General features: G+C 35.7%; 1 protein-coding gene across 3 annotated transcripts in view; it reads right to left on the bottom strand.

Moving 5' to 3' along the window:
• Positions 1-8,676: 8,676 nt before the first annotated feature.
• Positions 8,677-20,894, bottom strand: part of PI4K2B (phosphatidylinositol 4-kinase type 2 beta) — a 33,381-nt gene continuing 21,163 nt past the window's right edge. For 2 of the 3 annotated variants that reach the window (XM_036920989.2, XM_036920987.2), the window contains 4 exons: positions 18,809-18,908; positions 15,281-15,414; positions 14,650-14,709; positions 8,677-9,319 (listed from right to left, as the gene is read on the bottom strand). In XM_036920989.2, coding sequence (XP_036776884.2) covers positions 9,146-9,319; positions 14,650-14,709; positions 15,281-15,414; positions 18,809-18,908 — 468 coding nt within the window. In that variant the 3' untranslated portion in view covers positions 8,677-9,145. The remainder of the gene's footprint in view (positions 9,320-14,649; positions 14,710-15,280; positions 15,415-18,808; positions 18,909-20,894) is intronic. The other variant, XM_036920988.2, reaches the window with a different exon arrangement.

The following is a 20,894-nucleotide window of genomic DNA, read 5'->3' as shown; positions in this document are numbered from 1 at the left end:
TCCAGGAAAGACGATATCAAATCTGGAAATTTGCATGTGCAGATACTTTCTTTATGCAATAATCCAAACCCATAAACACAGATGTATTCCTTATTTCATCATCTAAAACCCCAAATCCACAAGTGCCATTAATACACACAGCCAGCTGCTCAGATAGAAACCAAATCTATAACTAAAAGAATTTGTACGCTTTCACAAAATATACCTTATTTTGTCCTTGTTATAAACCTCTGAGATTGTCATTAGTTCATGTATTTTATATGTGGAGAGAAAGATGGTCTGAGAAATTGCAAGATCTGCCCAAGGACACGGAATTCACTAATAAGGGGCAGAACCAGGACTTAAATACAGGTCTATTCCAATTCCAAATTCTTAGTCAAAAGAAGATTGTGGCATACCTTCCATTTAGAAGATGACCATATTAGAACATAAGTTTATAGTATTTTGAAATAACAAACGTTAAATCTATTGCATTACTTAGTGTTTCAATGAAAACTTTAAATCTTAAGGATTTATTTTTCTCAAAGATTTTACATGTATTCTGAAGCAGGCAAAACTTACTGAATAAAATGATGCTGATAAATTAAGCAATATTTGTTACATACTTTCACTGTTTGATCCATGGGCCCACGTAACACTTAGGGATCTTTACATGAGAAGCACTGAGTAAAAGCAAAATAGCTCATAGCAATGAATGAAAGCTCACAGTCAAATCAGACATTGTTGCAAGTTAAGAATTTTGTTCTTGAGATTCTATGTTTAGTATCATTCATGACAATATTCTTTTGATACTGTAACAGATTAATACATTTGCTCAATGAAAACCAACTCATCAACAAAAATGAAACCTAAAAAGAACTCGGTGATGAAGATGGGAATCTAAAAAACAAAACAAACAAAATTTTCAAAAACAACAAACAGACTCATAAATACAGAGAACGAATTGTTGGTTGTCAGAGCAAAGGGGTGTCAGGAGATGGGTGAAATAGGTGAAGGGGATTAAGAGGCACAAACTCCCAGTTGTAAGTAGAGGATGAAAAGTACAGCATAGACAATACAGTTAATAATATTGTAATAAATTTGTATGATGACAGATGGTAACTACACTCATGGTGGTGAGCATAATATGTATAAATGTTGAATGACTATGTTGCACACCTGAAACTAATATAATATTGTATGTCAACAATACTCCAATTTTAAAAAAGTGCAATGAATAAAACTTAATTGGAACCCAACTCAAGTAAACTAGCTGTAAACTATGTATTTTGTGTGTAAAATATGTAATTGAGGACATCTGAATATGGTCAGTGTAATAGATAATAGGAATTTTTGCTGATTTTCTTAGGAGAGATGATACTGTGATGAGTGGAATGACCTTTCTCTTTCAACATGGCCTCTCCACAGGACTGCCTTGGGCTTCCTTGTAACACGGTGGACTCTGCCCGGCTTCTTAAAGGTAAAGCCCAAAACTGGCAGAGCTTCATTTTCACTACATTCTGATGTTTAAAACAAGGTGCGAGGCCAGCCCAGATTGAAAGGGAGGAGAGGTAGATTCCATTTCCTGATGAGTGGAACAGTATGTGCTTGCAAAGAGAGAAGGAATTAATGACAGCCATCTTTGGAGACTATCTACTCCCTCACTTCAATTAACATTAAATATATCAAGAGCTTGAGTGAAAGCTACACCCTCCACAATCCAAGAAAGATCTAGATGCTAAAAATATGCTTCTAACTAAAAATAAGAAAAATGTTAAGAGCTCAAGTCAAGGCAGTCAAGCATTTTGTTTATAAAGACTTTACTTTCCCTCTCTTGTATGCAAGGAATTGATAATCTAAAAAACAAAGTTAGAAACATGTAGGTGTAAGACACACAATCAAAGATGAGGACATTATTCTCTAGAAAATATTTGATTTTTGGCCTATTACCATTTTCAGGTTTCCTTTTCCCTTTGGCAGTATTTGAAGAGTGAACACAAGAGTTGAAACTATATTTTACTATACATTTTGCATTTTTTTGTATTTTTGTATTCATACTATCATTTACAGAATCTGACATAGTAAGTGTCCAATAAATGTTGCTGAATTCAATGAGTGACTTGTATCTACCATCCAATAATTGTTACCCATTTAGGAGCTGGGATTTTAGGAAATGAACAAGGGCTAAAGCAAATTCATGTGTCTGCCATCACAGAGAAATGAGCTATTATGGTTCATAACTATGTAGAACAGAACCAAGAGCTCAGGAGTAAGCAAGAAATTTATCTCAGAAGACAATAATTATTACAAATCCAGGTTGAGAAGTTCTACACGTTATTAAGAAGAAAGCTTTTTAGACCTCAGTTCAGAAAATACTTAAAGGCGGGTGTTCCTACTATTTCGGTCTTCCATTGGGGATACAACTAAGAGTGTTTGGGTGGTGTTACAGACTGAATTGTGTCCTCCCCAAAATTCATATGCAGAGCCCTAACCCTTACTGTGACTATATCTAGCTCTTAAAGAAATAATTAAGGTTAACTGAGGTCATATGGATGGGCCTAATCCAATAGGATCTGTGTCCTTACAAGAGGAGGAGACACCAGGGAAGCATGCACAGAGAAAAAGCCATGTGAGGACATGGTCAGAAGCCGGCTCTCTGTAAACCAAGGAAGCAGGCCAGAAACCAGCCCTGCCAGCATCCTTTTTCTGGACTCCCAGCCTCCAGAACTCTGGGAACTCTGGGAAAATAAATTTCTGTTGTTTAAGCCACTCAGTCTGTGGTATTTTGTTATGGCAGCCCTACACACTAATAAAGGCGGCAGACAAAACATTCATGTAAATATGTTCCCAGGTAAAAGCTTAATTTTAAATTTTAAATAATTGAAGCTTGTGGAAAATAAGAGAATAATGTAAAAAAAAAAAAAACCACTCACCTATCAGGTTTTAACAAATGTGGATGTCTTGTCCTATTTCTTTAGATAATTAAGAAATAGCATTTTATACTTAAAGTATGCTGGGTACCCCTTACATGTGCTTTCAAATCCTCCTACTCCCGAGGTAACAATTCTGAATTTGGGAGAAGGCCATTCCTGTCCATGTAAGTTTTTGTATACTTACATGTATGCATACGTCAAGAAAGAACACACGGCACTGCTTTGTGTTTACAGAAATGGTATGTGTAAATACTTGCACAGCTTTTTCTTCAACATTGTTTGGTACATTTTGATACATGTAGTTAGAGTTCAATTATTTTCTGTGCTATAATCTTCCATTGCATGAGTATACCACGACTTACTCATCCATTTTCCTGCTGACAGATATCTCCATTGTTCTCAGTTTCTCAGTACCATAAACACTACAGCGTTCACAAACCTTGTATATGTCTCTGCATGCATTTACTATGACAGAGTACTTGCATCCTTAGTTTTACTAGATATGGCTCTCCAAAATGATTGTTCCAATTGTCAGGCTCATAATTTTTCCCAAATTTGTTAGGCTTGAGATGGTAAACCATTATTGTTTTACAAGGAATAATCTACCTACACTGAGCTGTGCAATTTGATTTTTTGACAAATGTATTCAATCTGTGAAATCAAGGCCACGATTGAGATGCAAAATATCTCCATCCCCCAGTTCCTCATGCCCCCAGGTAATTCCTCCCTCCCTCTGACTTGATCCCCACATAGCCACCATTGGACTGTTTTCTTTAATAGTAAATTTCGTTTTGGAAAATTCCACATCAATGGAACCATACAGTTGTGTCCTCTGTGTCTGGCTTCTTTCAGCTGGCATAATGATTTTGAAATTCATCCATGTTGCTGTGTCAATAGTTCATTCCTTTTTGTTGTATGTATGTATGTATTTCTTGCTATCCATCCACCTGTTGGTGAATTCAGGTTGTTTGCAGTTTGTGGCATTACAAAAAAGGCTGCTATGAACATTTCTATGTGGCTGTTTGCTTTTATTTCTCTTCAGTAAATACTAAGAAGAGGAATGGCCAGATGATAAGCTAGGTATGTTTTCCACTCATGGTTTTATTTGCATTTCACTAATGTTAATGTTGAGCATTTTTCATGTGCTTATAGGCTACTCATAGCTCTTCTTTTATGAAGTGTCCATTTCTTTTCTTTTCATTTCTTAATTGAATAATTTTATTTCTTATTCTTGAGTTGTATAATGTCTTTATATATTTCGGAATTCTGGATACAGTTCATCTTACATGCTTGGCAAATATTTTCTCCCAGTTTGTGGCTAGAGGTTTCATTTCATTAAATGTCTTTTGAAGGGCAAAAGTTTTTGATGAAGAACAACTTAACAATTTTTTCTTTTACACCATCTGTCCTCAGTTCTTATATTTAGGTCTATGTATGGAATGAAGGCGAAGGTTCATTTTGTGTGTGTGTCTTGCTAATTCTCAATAATTTTCTGTAGATATTTGAGTTTTCTCCATGCATAATTATGTCAACAGTAAATAATGACAGTTTTGTTTCTTACTTTCTGATCCTCATACTTTATCCCTCTCTTTCCTGCTCTTATTCCACTGGTTAGGATCTCCAGTAAAACAGCAAGAAAGCAGGCATCATTGTCATGTACCTGATCTGAGGGAAAGGGTGGAAGGCAGAATAAAAGTCCCGGAGATGTTCATGTTTTAATCTCCAGAACTTGTGAGCATGTTGCATGGCAAAGGGGAATTAAAGTTGCAGACGAAATTCAGGTTGTGTATCAACAGACCTTAACACAGGGAAAGTACCTAGATGATCTGGGTGAGCCCAATATCATCACAAGGGTCCCTCAAAGAGCAAGGGAAGCAGAAGAGCTGGTATCAGAGAGATTTCAGGAGAAAAGGATTCAACCCACTGTTGCTGGCTTTGAAGATGGAAGAGGGCTACAAGCCAAGGAGCCAAGGAATGTGTGAGGGTTCTAGAAACTGGAGAGGGCAAGCAGTCTTCCCTGGAACCTCAGAAAGGAATGCAGCCCTGCTGACACGGTGAGAGTCCTGTATCACACTTCTAACCTGCAGAACTGTAAACAGTCAATTTGCGTTGTTTTAAGCCACTAAAGTTGGTGACAATTTAATACAGCAGCAATAGAAAACTAATATAGAAAGCATTAGATTTCCCAAACACTATGATGTTTGCTGTAGGGAGTTGGTGGATATGTTGTCTATTTGTTCTATGTTCCTTCTAATTTATTTCTGAAAAATATTTTTCACTCTAGTATTCAGCTCTCATTTTATTTCCTCCTATTGCTCGACCATCTAATTTCTGAGCTTTTCCAATTTTGATGTTACATTGTTCTTTCTTAGTTAGCTTCTACCATTTCCTGAATTTCTTCAACATTTAAAAAAATTGTTTTCCTCTGCTTCATAACTGTTTCTGTGATATCTGCACTTTCTGTGGTAAGTTGTACAGATTGTTATCCTGTTTTATTAAAGCACATTGTAAGATGTGGTCATGTTTAGTGAGCTGGATTTTCCTATATTTTTAGAAGATTTCTGTGTAGGAGGTGAGGTAGGCCAGGACAGTTTACTAGTTTCATGGTTCTAGTGTTCTCTCTTCTGTAGTTACTACAAAATATTATATAACATGGTTTTCTGTGTACCTATTCGGTACTTTCTGAATTCTGTCTCGTTTGGTCCCCTCTCCTATCAGTATCTGAACCTACTCTCCTCTACCCCTCGAGTCCTTCCATTGTCACTGAGTGCTCTGTATCCAAGTTTCTCCGTGCTGGCCTCAGCACTCTCCCTGGCTACTTCTGAGAGCTCTGAAGACCAGGTTGCCCTAAGACCCTCATGACTTTCTGCAGGCTCCTTTTACTAGCTGCCAAGAATGCTGGACAGCCCTCTCCCTCTGACCATGGTTTTGGATCCCTCAGTTGAGACTCCACCACTACTGCAGACTCCTCCATTTGGGGCTGAGTATGTTGGCCAATTCTGCATTCTTTGGTTTTTCAGACCATCACAAGTCCCCTTACTTTCCTTCTGCTTACTCCTCCAAAGCTGATTGTGATAGCAGTGAGTTTTATTACCACATCTGGAAGTCACTTACTTCTTGTCCCCATCTCACTGACCGGAACTCAGTGACATGGCCCCAAACTAACTGCAAGAGAGGCTTGGAAATATATAGCAACACTAAGAATCTTTTTTTTTCTATTTTCTAGTGTTTTTCTTTTTTATTAAGGTATCATTGATATACAATCACATTGGCAATACTGTGGTTACCAGATTTCCCCCATTATCAAGTCCCCACCACATACCCCATTACAGTCATTGTCCATGAGCACAGTGAGATGCTACAGAGTCACTACTTATCTTCTCTGTGCTATACTTCCTTCCCTGTGCGCCCCCCAGCATTATGTGTGCTAATCGTAATGCCCCTTATTCCCCTTCTCCCTCCCTTCCCACCCACCCTCCCCAGTACCTTTCCCTTTGGTAACTGTTAGCCCATTCTTGGGTTCGGTCAGTCTGGTGCTGTTTTGTTCCTTCAGTTTTTGCTTTATTGTTATACTCCACAGATGAGTGATATCATTTGGTACTTGTCTTTCTCCACCTGGCTTATTTCACTAAGCATAATACCCTCTAGCTCCATCCATGTTGTTGCAAATGGTAGGATTTGTTTTCTTCTTATGGCTGAGTAATATTCCATTGTGTATATGTACCCCATCTTCTTTATCCATTCATCTATGGATGGACACTTAGGTTGCTTCCATTTCTTAGCTATTGTAAATAGTGCTGCGATAAACATAGGGGAACATATGTCTTTTTGAATCTGGGATCCTGTATTCTTAGGGTAAATTCCTAGGAGTGGAATTCCTGGGTCAAATGGAGCAACACTAAGAATCTTTGCCACAACTCTTTACAGTTGCCCAAGCACCTCTGGGAAAGGAGACTAGGAAACATAAGAATTTACTTGTCTCTTTATAAATCTTTAAATATAATCTGATCAAAGAACATGTCATCATCATTTTTTAAATAAGGTTTTAACACCATCAGTACAGAACTTTGAATTTAAAAAAATTTTTGTGAATCAAATTGTTTTCAAGTTTGCAAAAAGAAATGTTTCTACAAGTTTTAATTGATGACAAATTTGGGGGAGAATAAGGTAGCATATAATTAAAATTAAAATGTTGCTAATTATAAAAGTTCCAGTAAATACATTTTTTGGAATTATAAAAAATTAAACTATACCACGAATATATAGAGTAACAAATGGTTGTTTGACATCATTTACAAACATAAGTGTGTCTGCAAACATTCTAAATATTCAATATACACACTTAAGGAGAAATCTGCCTTAAGACAATGATTTTTATTACTTTTACTTTACCATATTTGACACTATAAATATACTTACTGAAAAAATTAGCACAATGTTTAAATAAGAATTAAGTTCATGAAAATTTACAAAAATAACCAATGTACTCTAACTCGTGATCACATCTTAAATATTTCAACTTTACTTTTCTGGCATGGCCAGACCATTTCAAAATATTTTAATTTTAGGATATAAAACAGTAGTAATTTACTAAGTTTTCCATTATAAGAATTAATATGGCAATTCTCAAAGTACTGAAAAGGCTGTTTTATGAAACTCATATCAACATCATAGCAACGTATTTCTTTAAGAACACATCTTGAAAAGGCACATTTTAATTACCAGGACTTATCTAAAGATAGTAGCTTGAGTTTTGAATTTCCAGTCAATTTTCCACTATCTCAACATTAAGATCATGGAGGACTGGGGAGACAGGAGGACACAGGTTTCCAATGAACTGCTACTAAGGCAGCACTGTTCTCACTCATCACATCCATGAAGTCCAAGAGAAAGATGTGAAGTTAGGGGAAACTGCAGAACTGTCTTCCATCCTAATTTAACCTCCAGGAAATTCTTTCTACACAAAAACACTTCATTAAAAAAGAAAATCACATGACAGAAAGTTTAAAAAACAAAAGGCCAAGACTACAAACTGCCCAGTTTAGTCTGAATAGTGATGTTATTTCTTTGCAGTCTAGAGAATGAAATTTTTGCTCCTTTGGAATCACATCTTTATATTGGGCTCATCTCAATTTAAATCACTTGGTAATTTAAAAGTGCTACAAATTTTTAGGATAGCAGACATACTATATTCAAAATCAAATATAAATGACTTTATGGCTCTATCAGTCATGTTCCCATTTAAATAGGGCTGATATTCTAAAGTTGACTGTAATTGTAATATCAGTAATTTCAAGTACTCTAAAATACTACAATTATTTTTAAGAGCTTTTTGTCCTAGGACCCCAAAATGCAATCCACTGTGTACTTTTGAGGTTTGGTTTACTTTTCAGTGAAGTTTAATACTAATTGAAGTACTAAATTGAACAAAATCAGTAGTTTAAATTACTAAGTAACTGATCCTATGCAAGAACCAAAAGGGAATTTTTAATGCTATTTTGGAATTTGAAAATATTGGGGATCTACCTTAGTTTCACATTATTCACCTCAAATCTCAGTTGAGTGCTTCCATTTTTTTAAAAGGGGGGATATCTTGAGATTGCTTTCTCTATAACAAAATAACTGAACAAAAATATTCTGAAATACAAAAAAGAAAATGGTCATCTGTTACTTAACCAAAATATAATTTTCTGGTATGCCTAATAATGGTCACTTTAGGGGTACTTATTCAAGTTCTAAAACAGCAGCTTTTTAAGTTAAGGCAACATGTTTTTCTATCAGCTACTCTGTTAAAGTTCATAAGAGCAGTTTCCCCCTCAAAGGCCTTTTATAATGTAAGAAGAGTTAGCATGAAAACTCTTCTCAATATTTAAAAAGTATATAGAAAATTACTGTATTCAAAGTCAACAAATACCTATCTACCTGGAATTCTAAAGTAATTACTATCATTTCAGAAAGTGTAAACCATGAAATTACCTTTTAGACTAACATCGACATAAAATAAAAATTTTCTACAAAAATACAATATAGGAGATATATCACTTCTTCCCTGAAATAGAAATTTAATATTTGGAAAAAAAACTGTAAACTTTTGATTACATTCAAAGATAACCTTTTAAAGACTGACATTATTCAAGGTTTTGGCAGATGGAGCTCTTAACAGATTTATACTACTGGAATGTTTTAGTAATGCAATAACACCAAACAGTTTGTTTCTCTTACTCTTACATCTGCTACCAGGAGGAAAAAAATGGCTTCCTGCAATGGACAGTCTGGGTGAAGGAATTGCTGAGGTGGACAATCCGGCCCTGACTGCCACCTTTACTGCGCTCCACAATCACACAAGGCATCTGCACCAGCTGGACAGGACTCTTTTCATCTCTCAAGGCCTGAGTGAGATTTAAGATCTGTGAGAAGAAGAGATATTTTCAACATTTCAAAAATGACCACCCATTTATGCCCAACAGAGACTATGATGAGGATTAACTGCTATAAATATGTTATACGGATGAATGTATGTTCATACATACATATACATACACAAATGTACAAAATTAGAACTAAATAACTCTTGCCAATTGGTAACTAAAATATTCTAGAATACACCCAAATCCAGGATCAATGGAATCAGAATCCAAGTAAAGTAAATGGTTCCATATACTCCATTTGACATAGAACCTAAACAAATACTGGTCTAAACAGTCTGCTTTTAACTAAATACTTCCCTTATCCTCTCATTCATCAAATAAATTTATTGCATGCCTACTACTATGTGCTAGGCTCTGTTCTAAGTACTGGGGATACCAAACAAAATCCCTGCCTTCAAGAGCTTATGCTTCAGCAGGAAGAGGAGTCAATACACATAATAAGTAAGTTATACCAAATATTAGAAGGTGAAAGTGCCATGGGAAAGCATGATGCAGGGCTAATGGGCTGGAGAGCTTGGGAAGGCATCCATTTAAAATCAAGTTCATTTAAGAGTTTACTCTTCACAGAAAAAATAAAACTAGGGCAAGTGAAATACATAATACTCCATGTTTAAACATACTCTTGTAATTGCTACTTGAGCATATAACTAAAGTTATGAAACTCAAAGTGTAGCTTGTAGCCTATTTTACTCTGTTCATATAAAATAAAATTTTAATTAATTAATTAATTTCTCCCCTACAAATTAGGTTAAAATCCTTTCTGGCATATACTTTAGAATAAGAATGTTTCCTTCAAGTATTTGAAAATATGTAATATACATTTTACTGGTTCTGGTACAGACTATTTTAATAGTGATAAGCATAAAGCTTTCAAAAGAAAGACATACTAATATGTAAAGTTCCTAATAGTTTGAATAGTATAAATTAGGTAGTTTAGAGCCTAGAGGATGTGAAGTATTTAACACATCAGATAAATAAGCATTTACTAGCAACAGCAGTTACTCATTATATTTATGGTTTAGGATTCTTTTTAGGTTCTTCCCTGAAAATCTTCTAGGCTGGCTATATTTGGATAACAAGACAAAAAGAATTTATGAACTTTACATTTAAGCATTCTTCTTACCATGAAAATAAAATGTGGGCACTAGGCAAGGCTAAGGAATGAAATGTTCTGGTTAATCTCCTCTTTTAGTTTTAAAAATTCTATTACAAAAATGTTAGTCTAAACACACTAATTTAAGTGTAACATCAAATATTTTCCCAACTAAAAACAATACATGATTGTTGTAGAGTATCTGGAAATTAGAATGGCATAAAAAAGATAAAAATCATTCTACAAGACTAACAGTTTCCAAATATATAATAGCAAAAATTTTTCAAACCTAAATGTATCCTAAATATTAATATTTATTTGGGAATTGAGAAGACACGTGATAATGTTGTGTTTATTTATGAAAGAAACTTTACTAAGCATGCATTGCATGGGGGAGGAGAGAAGATAAGGAGGAAAAAAGTCATGTGAGCTCTTAAGCATTTACATTCCAGAAAACAGCCCCTATCAACAAATAACTGTAATATAGTGTGATAAATACTTCAACAGCGAAACTATGCCCTAAGGGGATCTGATCCTCTTTCCTACATACCACCCATTTCTTTTTATTTCTTAAAGAACAAATCTATTTTTCTATGTTTAAATCGGAGATTATTTTTAGAAATAGATAAACATCTCAGGTGAAGAGACACACTGCAGAATTCTCCAACTCTGCCATATTTGCTAGCTTAGTAGGGATATGATACGTCAAGGACAGACGGTGTCAACTCACAGACGTCAGCATATAGACTTTGCTTTCCTTGAGACTGCTTCACTGGGCGTAAGAAGCACTGTACTATCTGTATAAAACCATAAACATTCTGCTTTATGGTTGCTTTGAATTTACTTTTCAGTAGTAAGATGTCCAATATGAACTTTAGAATAAGGATGTTTAACATCAAATTTCTGAGTAGAATGTGACACTGGTGCATTCCCAGGGAGTCCTGTGGAAATCAGAACTCCCTGAGTGGCAGGAGGAGCCTAAGAAGGCAAATCTGGAGCTCCAAAGAAAAACTGTTCTCCAGATGAAGAGGAAAAGAGACAATGGGAAAATAGGAAAGGGGAAGAACAGTTAAGAGTGGCCAGGCTCAGGGGAAGCTGAAAATTATGAGAGAGAAAGGCAGGTATATTGGAAAAAGGCAGATCGTGAAGGGTCTTGTTGACTGTGCTCAAAGTTGGGACATGAACCTGTACACACTGATGAATCAAGGAAGTTTTAAGTCATACGAGATATGACCAGATTTGCTTTTAGAGACATTGTTCTGGTCTAATGTGGAAGAGGGATTGGAGAAGATATAAGGAAAACACTTAGATGATTAACTCAGAGGAGAGTTGAAAAGGGGTCCCAGGCAGACACAATTCTTAAATGTTGCAGATTTGCAGACTAAGACAGAGCCCCTTATTTTACAGATGCAACCTGTTACTTAACCCCTTTAAAGCTAAGTTTCCTCCATATAAAACTTCCTTCCTGTAGATAACTATGCAGAGCTGTTGGGAGGATAAAAGATAAACATATAAATATCCGGCCACTGCTTAAGTACTCAGGAGGTACTACAGTGTTAGTTTCATTTTCTTTAACATCAGTTATACTGTATCTGCAAATTATCTTCTGGTTTATAAATCACTGAATATAAGTTTACTGTGTATTCATAAAAGAGTTTATTTATTATTTCTGCCTTTTTTTTCAGATCATTTGTAAAATATTTTAGATAAATAAGTTTTTTCTGAGGTCTAGTGTTCCAAATAGATAGGGGTAGAACAGTGATCTTACTGACCTTAATCATGACTTACCACTATTTAATGTAAAATTCAAAATCTTTAGCTTTAATAAACATTACTAATCCTAGATTTTAAAAGAAATGTCTTCATACTATTTCCTAGTTCCAATCCATATTTTTATGTGAAGAATTAGAACATGTCACTGACAATGTGTGTAAAACAGGAAACCTACTATAACTAGGGCAAAACTTGGTTCTAGAAGGCACAAGTCATGAAGTTAACTGGCAAAACTGGAAGAGAGAGGGATTTAAGGGATAATTAATTATAAAAGAAATAACATAAGTATTTTGACTCAAAGAACTGGCTGAATAATGATTCTATTGTTTACAACATAGGTTACTGCTATTTGTTTCTGTTTGTTAAGCCTCTCTTTCAAAAAGCACTGATGTACTTTAGAATATAAAACAATAGCTGATTTTTCAGACCACATTTTCATTAAAAACAAACAAACAAACACCTAAAACCAGAGAACTACATAATGATGAATATGGTCAGGGCACATTATTTTTTTTGGCTATCAGATGGGTCAAAACCAAATTGAAATAAAAAAATAAACAAGATAAAATTAAAACATAAAACTAAGGTATCATTTTATTTTTTCTTTCCTTAGATCTTGAGCTTGTCATTTTTATAGTTTAGTACACACATCTGTATAATAACATAACTCCTTTGTGAATGAAACAGGATACAAATAAATTAGCCTAAAATAGCAGAAGGCCACTGGTATATCTTTGTAATAGACCTCAAAGCTGGAACACTTCCATTATCTTTTCAGAAAAACATTTAAATATAAATTTCTTATGTACTCTTGTTAATTTCCAACTAAAGCTTACAATAAAATTATTTGGTTTTTATTTTTTAAAAAAGGCATTCCCAAGATAAAGATACTATTTTTAGCGATAAAATAATTACAGAAGATGGAGAATATTGGTAAATCAAGTCGATTTGTTTCAAACCAAAAGGTCAAATTAAGGCATAATTATCTATGCCAGAAAATTTGGGTCAAATATAGTTGAGGATGGTAACACTTGGCAACATAATTATAAGCACTGACATCTAAGCCCTTCATTCATGCCTGAGTTACTGAGAACACCTCCCAGCAGGACTCTCTGGCCCCGGACTCCTCATCTCCAGAGCAAATCTGCACTCCGCTGTCCAGCTTCTACAGTGGTTCTTAATCTTGGTTGAGTTCAGGTCCTCTTTGCTGAGAAATAAATCCTAGCACCCCCTAACCTCCCATCCTCTGTCCAAAAACACATATATAAACAGAATTTAGCACATAATTTTAGGGAGTTCATAGAAGAAACCCAGGATAAGGCCTCCTCTCCAAAAAGATCAGTCTCATCACACTCTTAAATGCTGAATCTCTATCTGTTCCAATCCCTTTCATGTGGAATCTACATTCTGTACTTAAAGCCCTCCATGATCCGGCTCCAGCCTACTTCTCGCCATTCACTTACTGCACGCATCAGCCAAGCACAGAGATGCGTAAGCTAATAATTGGTCTCATTTCCCTGACCCCTGGCCTTCTCACCAGGGCAAGAGCTCCCTGAGAGAAGGAACTGGGCTCTGCTAACTGCTTTAACTCAGTCACTAGAACAGTTTATAGCACTAGTTCTACCAATAAATTTCTGGTGAACAAATGACTATCTAATTTAATTATAGTCTGTTAAAGGTATAAATATAATTAATAATCAGTATAAAAAATAAGCTAGACAAGAAAAAAAGGAAAAATAAGCTAGATTTGAGCTTCTTTGTCACAGGTGTGCAGCAAATAAGTGCTTATTTTAGGAAGAAAAATTTAGTAAGTTGCTAAAAGACAACGTTTAGAGTACAATTTATTTTCATTTCAAGTCTTCCATTTGCAATCAAAATACAATTAATAGAGTGAGAGAACCGGATGTCATCTGAAGATCAGCCCAGTCAGCAGGCCCACAGGAGCAGATCTAACATCCTGCATCTCTTATTAAAAGAGGGGAGAGGACTGAGTTACAATCAGTACTTTTATTCCCCAATCAGCACTCAACCTTGGTGACATGGTTATTTACTGACTGCTCTAGCAAAGGCCAAACATATTCTACAAGAAAAATTATCAACAGACAACAGAACTTGGTACTGAAACATCCAAGCAAGTGGATCTGAGGATGAAAAAGAGAGTAATACTCAGGAAAATACTTATCAAAATGAGGACAAAGAATTCGAATTCACAGTTTGGGAAAACTGGCTAACTAAACAATACACAACAAGGTCAAAATATCTAATTAGAAGACAACAGAAGATAATATTGAAATCAACTACATTTTTAACCATCTGAGCTATTTTGGTTGAGCATAAATGGTAGTATTGAGAGTTGTATCTTTGAGTCACAGTGGAGAAAAAAGTTGACTGTTTCAAATAATTTTTTTCTCTTAATGAACAAAATCATAAAAAGGTGACCTACCTGACCCCTCATCACAGACATCTGACTTTCAAAAGTGGCTTTGTCAAATCTTTTGTCAGTCTACCACAAAAAGGAAAAAAAACACATTATTATACCTCTAAAAATCAAGATCTTTAACACAAATATTTAAAAACAAACTCTTCACTTAGCACATAAGCACATTTAAAGCTTTCCTAATAGATAAAAATAACATGAAAAGAGTATTTTTTACTCGATATATTTTTGTATACCTCTAGAATGACAAGAATAATTTATCTGTGTTCCAACTTCTTTTAGAAAGGATTTAAAATTACTTTCTAGCCAATGGGTTTAGGCTTTTAAGAGAGAATTAAATCACAGCAGGTCACAGTTATATAAATTTATTATAATTTATAGAGAATTTTGTAAAAATTCAACTTTTGAAGAAAACAATTCAAGTTTTAATGTAGTCTCACTTCAAAGAATATTTATAGTAAGAGGGCCTTCATAAATTTATGCTCCTGTAAAGTAAAACCACTAATTCCTTTCTGTCATGTCAGGTTCTACTGCAAGTCAGAAGCAGTAAACTGCAAATTAGCGCTATTAAGAAAATCTCTTTTACGTTAAGATTTATTTCATTTTCTGCAATAATTAAAACTAAAAATTTATTTACCTTAAAAAGTTCATAAAGATCTTCACATAAATCTTGCACAAAGTTCATGTCAGAAATATTTGGTAGAATCAAATTTCTCGTTTCTTCAGAAAAAGGAACTTTTGCTTGAGGAAGCCAAGCCCAGTGAAATGGATCTAGCAGAAATAAGTATTCTTCTCATCAGTTGTAGGGAAATGATTTATTTAGACCCCCCATTTACCCTAGTTTTTTCCTATAATTCCTAGGCTCTCCATGGAAAAAAAAAAGGACAGGAGAAAGATATTATTAGAGAACTATTTTTTGCAATCTAAATTATTCAGCTTCCAAGTTTGGATGGTCAACTCAGATGGTAAAACACAGTAATATATTACCTGAACTAGTTAGACTTTTGAATTTCAAACAGTAAAAAGAGTTTTGATAATGAGTTTATTGCAAATAGCTCTATATCAGAAAATGTATCCGAATCACTGGTTCCTGAGTTTGGAAATTGAGGGATCCCTAGAATTTGTTCACAGCCCCACCCAGATCAAATACCATGGCTGAGGTTTCCCTGCCCTCTCAGCCACAAATCATTAGGAATTGACCATTCATGTGTGTGTGTGTGTGTGTGTGTGTGTGTGTGTGTGTTTGTAAATACATGATGTTCTAAAATCCTAAATCATTAATAGGAAAAAGGTGAGTGGCTTTAAGGGGTAAAAGATCCATGATTCCAGTTTCTTCCAAAAGAACCATTAAATCCACACAGGGCCGGGACTAGATTTGTTAAGTAGTGGAATCTTCCAGAGAGGGTGCATATTCAGATTCCTGTAATCAAGTACAAGCCTTATGACAATATGAGCACCCAAAAACTACTGTGAGTGTATACAGTGAGAACCTCTTTGATGGCGCTAACCATTTAAAAGCCTCTGAAGAAAAAACCTGCCTTTAGAGTCACTCCTTCTTCCTTCTTTATCTCTCTTTTTGGCCACTGTAGGAAGTACACAGTTCAGTCCAAAGAAAGCCTTTCCTCTGCCCCAGATCTCCCTGAAGCTATGTCCCATTTCCTTTGAACCTTCATAATTACGTAAGAGAAAAAGCCCTTAATCTACGCAGGCTTCCACTTCCAGTCAATCCCTACCCCTCAACTTCTACAACAGCCATGCAAACCCCCTCCCCCAAGACCACCAGTCATCTTGCAAGGTATTTACAAAGGCCCATTTGCAACCCTCATGCTACTTCACCTCTCTTTAGCAAGTAGCACCATTTCCTATCACCTCACTCGGTGAATTTCTCTTTTATGGCTTTGAATATACCATTCTCTCAAAGTTTACATTCTTTTAAGCCACTTCTCTCATATGCTGGCTTTTCCTCTTGTCTTCAGTGCCACCATTCTCCCAGATTCTATACTTAACCCCTTCTCTCCTTCATTTACTGAACATTCATGAAGCACTTACTGGATACTCAAGTATCTCACGCTGTCCTAGTTTTGGTTATTTATTCACCATGATTACCCTGGATGACAGCAAATACCACAACTTCCACTACAGAGGTGAGTTTATAAATTATACCCTCAATCCCAATTCCTCCTTCAAGTTCCAGACCTTTACTTCCCAACTGTGTGTGTGGTAAAATTTCTAACATGTATTGTAGGTACCTAACACTTTTAAAGTGTAATTTGCATATAGATTGCAAACCATTAGAGAGAAAAAATAATGGAACAAAGACATCTCAAGTCAGTTCAACAAAAGAAAGGGAAAAAAAAAGAAATAACTGGAATTCATTATAAACAGAAAAAAATTAGCAGGAAAAGTTCAAACATCAGTAATTTGAGACAAACTACAGTTAAGTGTACCTATTAAAAAAAAAATCTCAGATTGGGTAAAAAAAAAAAAATACCCAGCTATGTGCTGCTTGTAAGTCATATTTTAAATGATGGAAATTAAAAATAAAAGTAGAGCATAATACTAGGTAAATACTATTAAAAGGAAATGAACTATAACAATGTTACAACAAAATAAGAGAAGAAAAAACACACCAAGAGGGATAAAGCAGAATGTATTTCACACTAATAAAACAACAAGACACCACCAGCAAGATAAAATGCTGGACCTTTATGCATGTAAAATACAAAGCAAAAACACATAGAAATGCAAAAAGAAATTGACAAAAATCGCAACCACAGTAAACTTTAACTTCCTTTCAAAAATTAACAGATCAAATGGTCAAAAATTAAGTCAAGAATATGACTTGACTAACAACTAACAAGCTTTAATTAGCAGATAGAGAACTTTGTGTCCAAACAAATTTCAAGTACAGTCCTTCAAACTGGACACATAGCAGATTACAAAGGAATTATGAACAAACTTCAAAAAGCAGATTCACATAGCCATATTCACAGATCACAAAGCAATAAAACTTGAAAATAACAATGGACAGTTGTTTTTCTTTTATAAATCAACTGACCTGGAAATTTTTAAATCAAACTAAGTACTTCTAAATTACTCCTGCTAAGAAAGAAACTCTGCAAGTATGAATATGTAAAGACAACAACAGAGCAGCACCTTTAGTTTAGCCAAAATGATCTCTAGAGGAAAATACATAGCAAAGCAAAAGAGGATGAATGCAACAGAAGAATAATGACAGAAAACAAATCAATGACAGAGAAAAAAGCAAACAAACTGAAAATCTGATTAATAAAAGTCCAGTTATCTGAAAAAAGGCAATAAATAAATAAACATACCAATGCTTTACAACAGACAAATCTTCAGCAATTCTAATGATGGGAAAAAAAGCCTACTAATAAACAGTAGGAATTTAAAAGAGGCATAGTCATAGATACAGAGGTTCTTCTTTTTTTAATTTATTACACATATTTCAAACATACACAAAATTTTTAAAAACTAGTACAATGAACTCCCATATTTGGGATAACCTAATTCAGTTATTTCCAAATTTTACAAAATGTTTTATCTATCCCCATTTTCCTTCCCTCCAAGTATTTTAAGGTAAATTCCAGACATCATTTCATTTCACCCCTAAACACTTACTATGCATAGAGGGGATTTCTTTAATTATAAGAGTATTCTATAGAAAACTTTGTAACCATAAATCTACAACTCAAAATAATATGGACAATTTTAAACAAAACAAAAATGTCTAAAAATGATCAAGAAGATGTAGAAAACCAGATCATTAATCATAGAAGAGAGTAGTAAGGCAATTAAAGTAGCATTCACTAAACTGGGGGAAGGTGGGTCTAAATTTTTATTTAAGTGAATGCTACCCAAAACATTAAAAATTCTACCAAAATATTAAAATAGATAATTCCCATGTTACATATAACTTAAAACTGGAAAGTTATCAACCTTATTTTACAAGACTAAAACAAGCCAAAACACCAAAACCAGATTTAGTCAGCTAAAGATAAGCCAACAATACAACAGAGCCTAGTGCCTACAACAGAGCCCCAATGAATGATTTTCCCTCTGCTATCGTTATCTCCCTAAGTTTTGTTCCCTACCTTATCTGGAAAAGGAGTACTTACAGAATCTATAGGTTCTAAATACTCACATGCTCTCCACTCATCAGGATGTTTAAAAGGAAATGCTAGACCATTATCAATTGCAGCTATTTTAATAAGCAATTCTTTGTCATCAATCCATGTTGCTTCCTACAGGAGAGAAAAATAGTCTGTTGACAAAAAAGTTTATATGAATATTTGCAAAAAATAAAGTATTTACAATAATTATTGAAGTTTAAAGACATTCCATTGGAAGAGCCTATAAAAATAAAAAATAAGTTTTCAGAAGTACAAATTAACCCTTGAAGGTGGAGGCTGTCTCTAAAAAAATCAGTAAGAATTTCATAATCACTACTTTTAAAAACTTGATATTATAAATTTACATAGTAATGGTTTCATTTTTTCCTCTTTGGGAAAGAGGGCCCGGAATTATTGAGTTAAAAAAGTGTGTTCTGAAGAATTTATTGCTAGACACATTGCTTAAATGTATATTTGCAAAATATTGATATTGTTAAGACAACAATTTAACAAAGTTACCTTACTAAAATCTAGCCTTTCCTAGGGAACCCTAGAAATAATTAGTTCAAATACAAAACATTTCTAAATAAAACTCCCAAAGACCTTGGCTAAATCTAATAAGGTCCTGTAGAAAGAACCTCAAGATACTCTCTGATTAAAGAATGTAGGCTATCCTGATTTCTGCATTCTTCCGTAGCAGAAACAAAGACCTCAGGAGCAAGGTTTTCATGTTAAAGAGTACTTCCTCTTATTTAAAGATAGATGGTTGCCATTATTATGTGGCCTAGATAAAATAACAAAAGGTAGGGGGAGGAGGAGCCAAGATGGTAGTGTGAGTAAGGCAGCGGAAATCTCCTCCCAAAACCACATATATATTTGAAAATACAACAAATACAACTATTCCTAAAAGAGAGACCAGAGGATACAGTAAAACAGCCAGGTGACATCTACATCTGTGAGAACTCAGCATCTCACAATGGGGGTAAGATACAAGCTGCAGCCTGGCGGGACCCAAGCGCTCCCCTCACCCCAGCTCACTGGCAGGAGGAAAGGAGTTGGAGCGGGGAGGGCGTGGAAGCACAGGACTGCTGCATAACCAGCCCAGCCCTACTAATCTGCACTGGGAATGCAGACATACATTGCATGGTGTGCTGGATAATAGGGAAACGGAAAAGTAAAATCTGTGAGCGGGTCCCCACAGCCGGCTCTCCTGGGACAAAAAAAAAAAGATAGTGCTTTTTGAAAGTCTTAAAAGGACAGGGGCCTCACAGCTGGATGGAATTGATCAGGTACACTCAGCCCAGCAGGCTGGGAATCCTGAGGAACTTCAGGATTCCCAGCCCGCCCCCTGGGTGTCAATGCAGCTCTGAAGCCCCTCACAGTGATCAGCAGCCTGCGATTCATTCCCCTGCTGGTGGGGCCCTGCCACATCAGCTGAGCAGCCGGAGAGCGGCCACACGTGCAGCAACGGCCCAGAGTCTCCTCCAGGTGCAAAGCTACCTGGACCAGACCCAGAGGCAGCCACCGGCATGCAGCCGCCCAGCACAGGCAGAGGAAGCCGGGGCAAGGTGCGGAGGAGCACCGTTCTCGCAGGAGAGCACACTCGATACACCTGCCACTCCCCATAGGGCTCTGGGCTGCCCCGCCTGCGGCAGCTCAGGGAATTAACCCGGATGCTGCTCCTGGTGTGCAGGTAACTGACACAGGTGGCGGAGAAGGGCAAGGCAACCAGCAAGCAGGAAGGGACTTTGACCTTCCAGTTGATACACTCGTCACCTGCCTGCAACTACCACTTTTGCCATGAAAAGACAGAAGAATTTGGTTCAGTCCAGAATTACCCAGACAACCCCTGAGAGAGGGCCTGGGGAGATAGATATAACCAATCTTACTGAAAAAGAATTCAAAATAAAGGTCATAACCATGCTGATGGACCTGCAGAGAAATATGCAAGAGCTAAGGGATCAAGTCAGGAGGAAGAATACAGAAATAAAACAATCTCTGGAAGGACTTAAGAGCAGACTGGATGAAATGCAAGAGACCGTTAATGGAATAGAAATCAGAGAACAGGAATACAGAGAAGCTGAGGCAGAGAGAGATAGAAGGATTGCCAGGAATAAA

This window comes from Manis pentadactyla, chromosome 5, assembly GCF_030020395.1.
Source record: "Manis pentadactyla isolate mManPen7 chromosome 5, mManPen7.hap1, whole genome shotgun sequence".
Taxonomy (NCBI): domain Eukaryota; kingdom Metazoa; phylum Chordata; class Mammalia; order Pholidota; family Manidae; genus Manis; species Manis pentadactyla.
The sequence above is the reverse complement of the archived record's forward strand: the minus strand, read 5'-3'. Positions and strand labels throughout refer to the sequence as shown.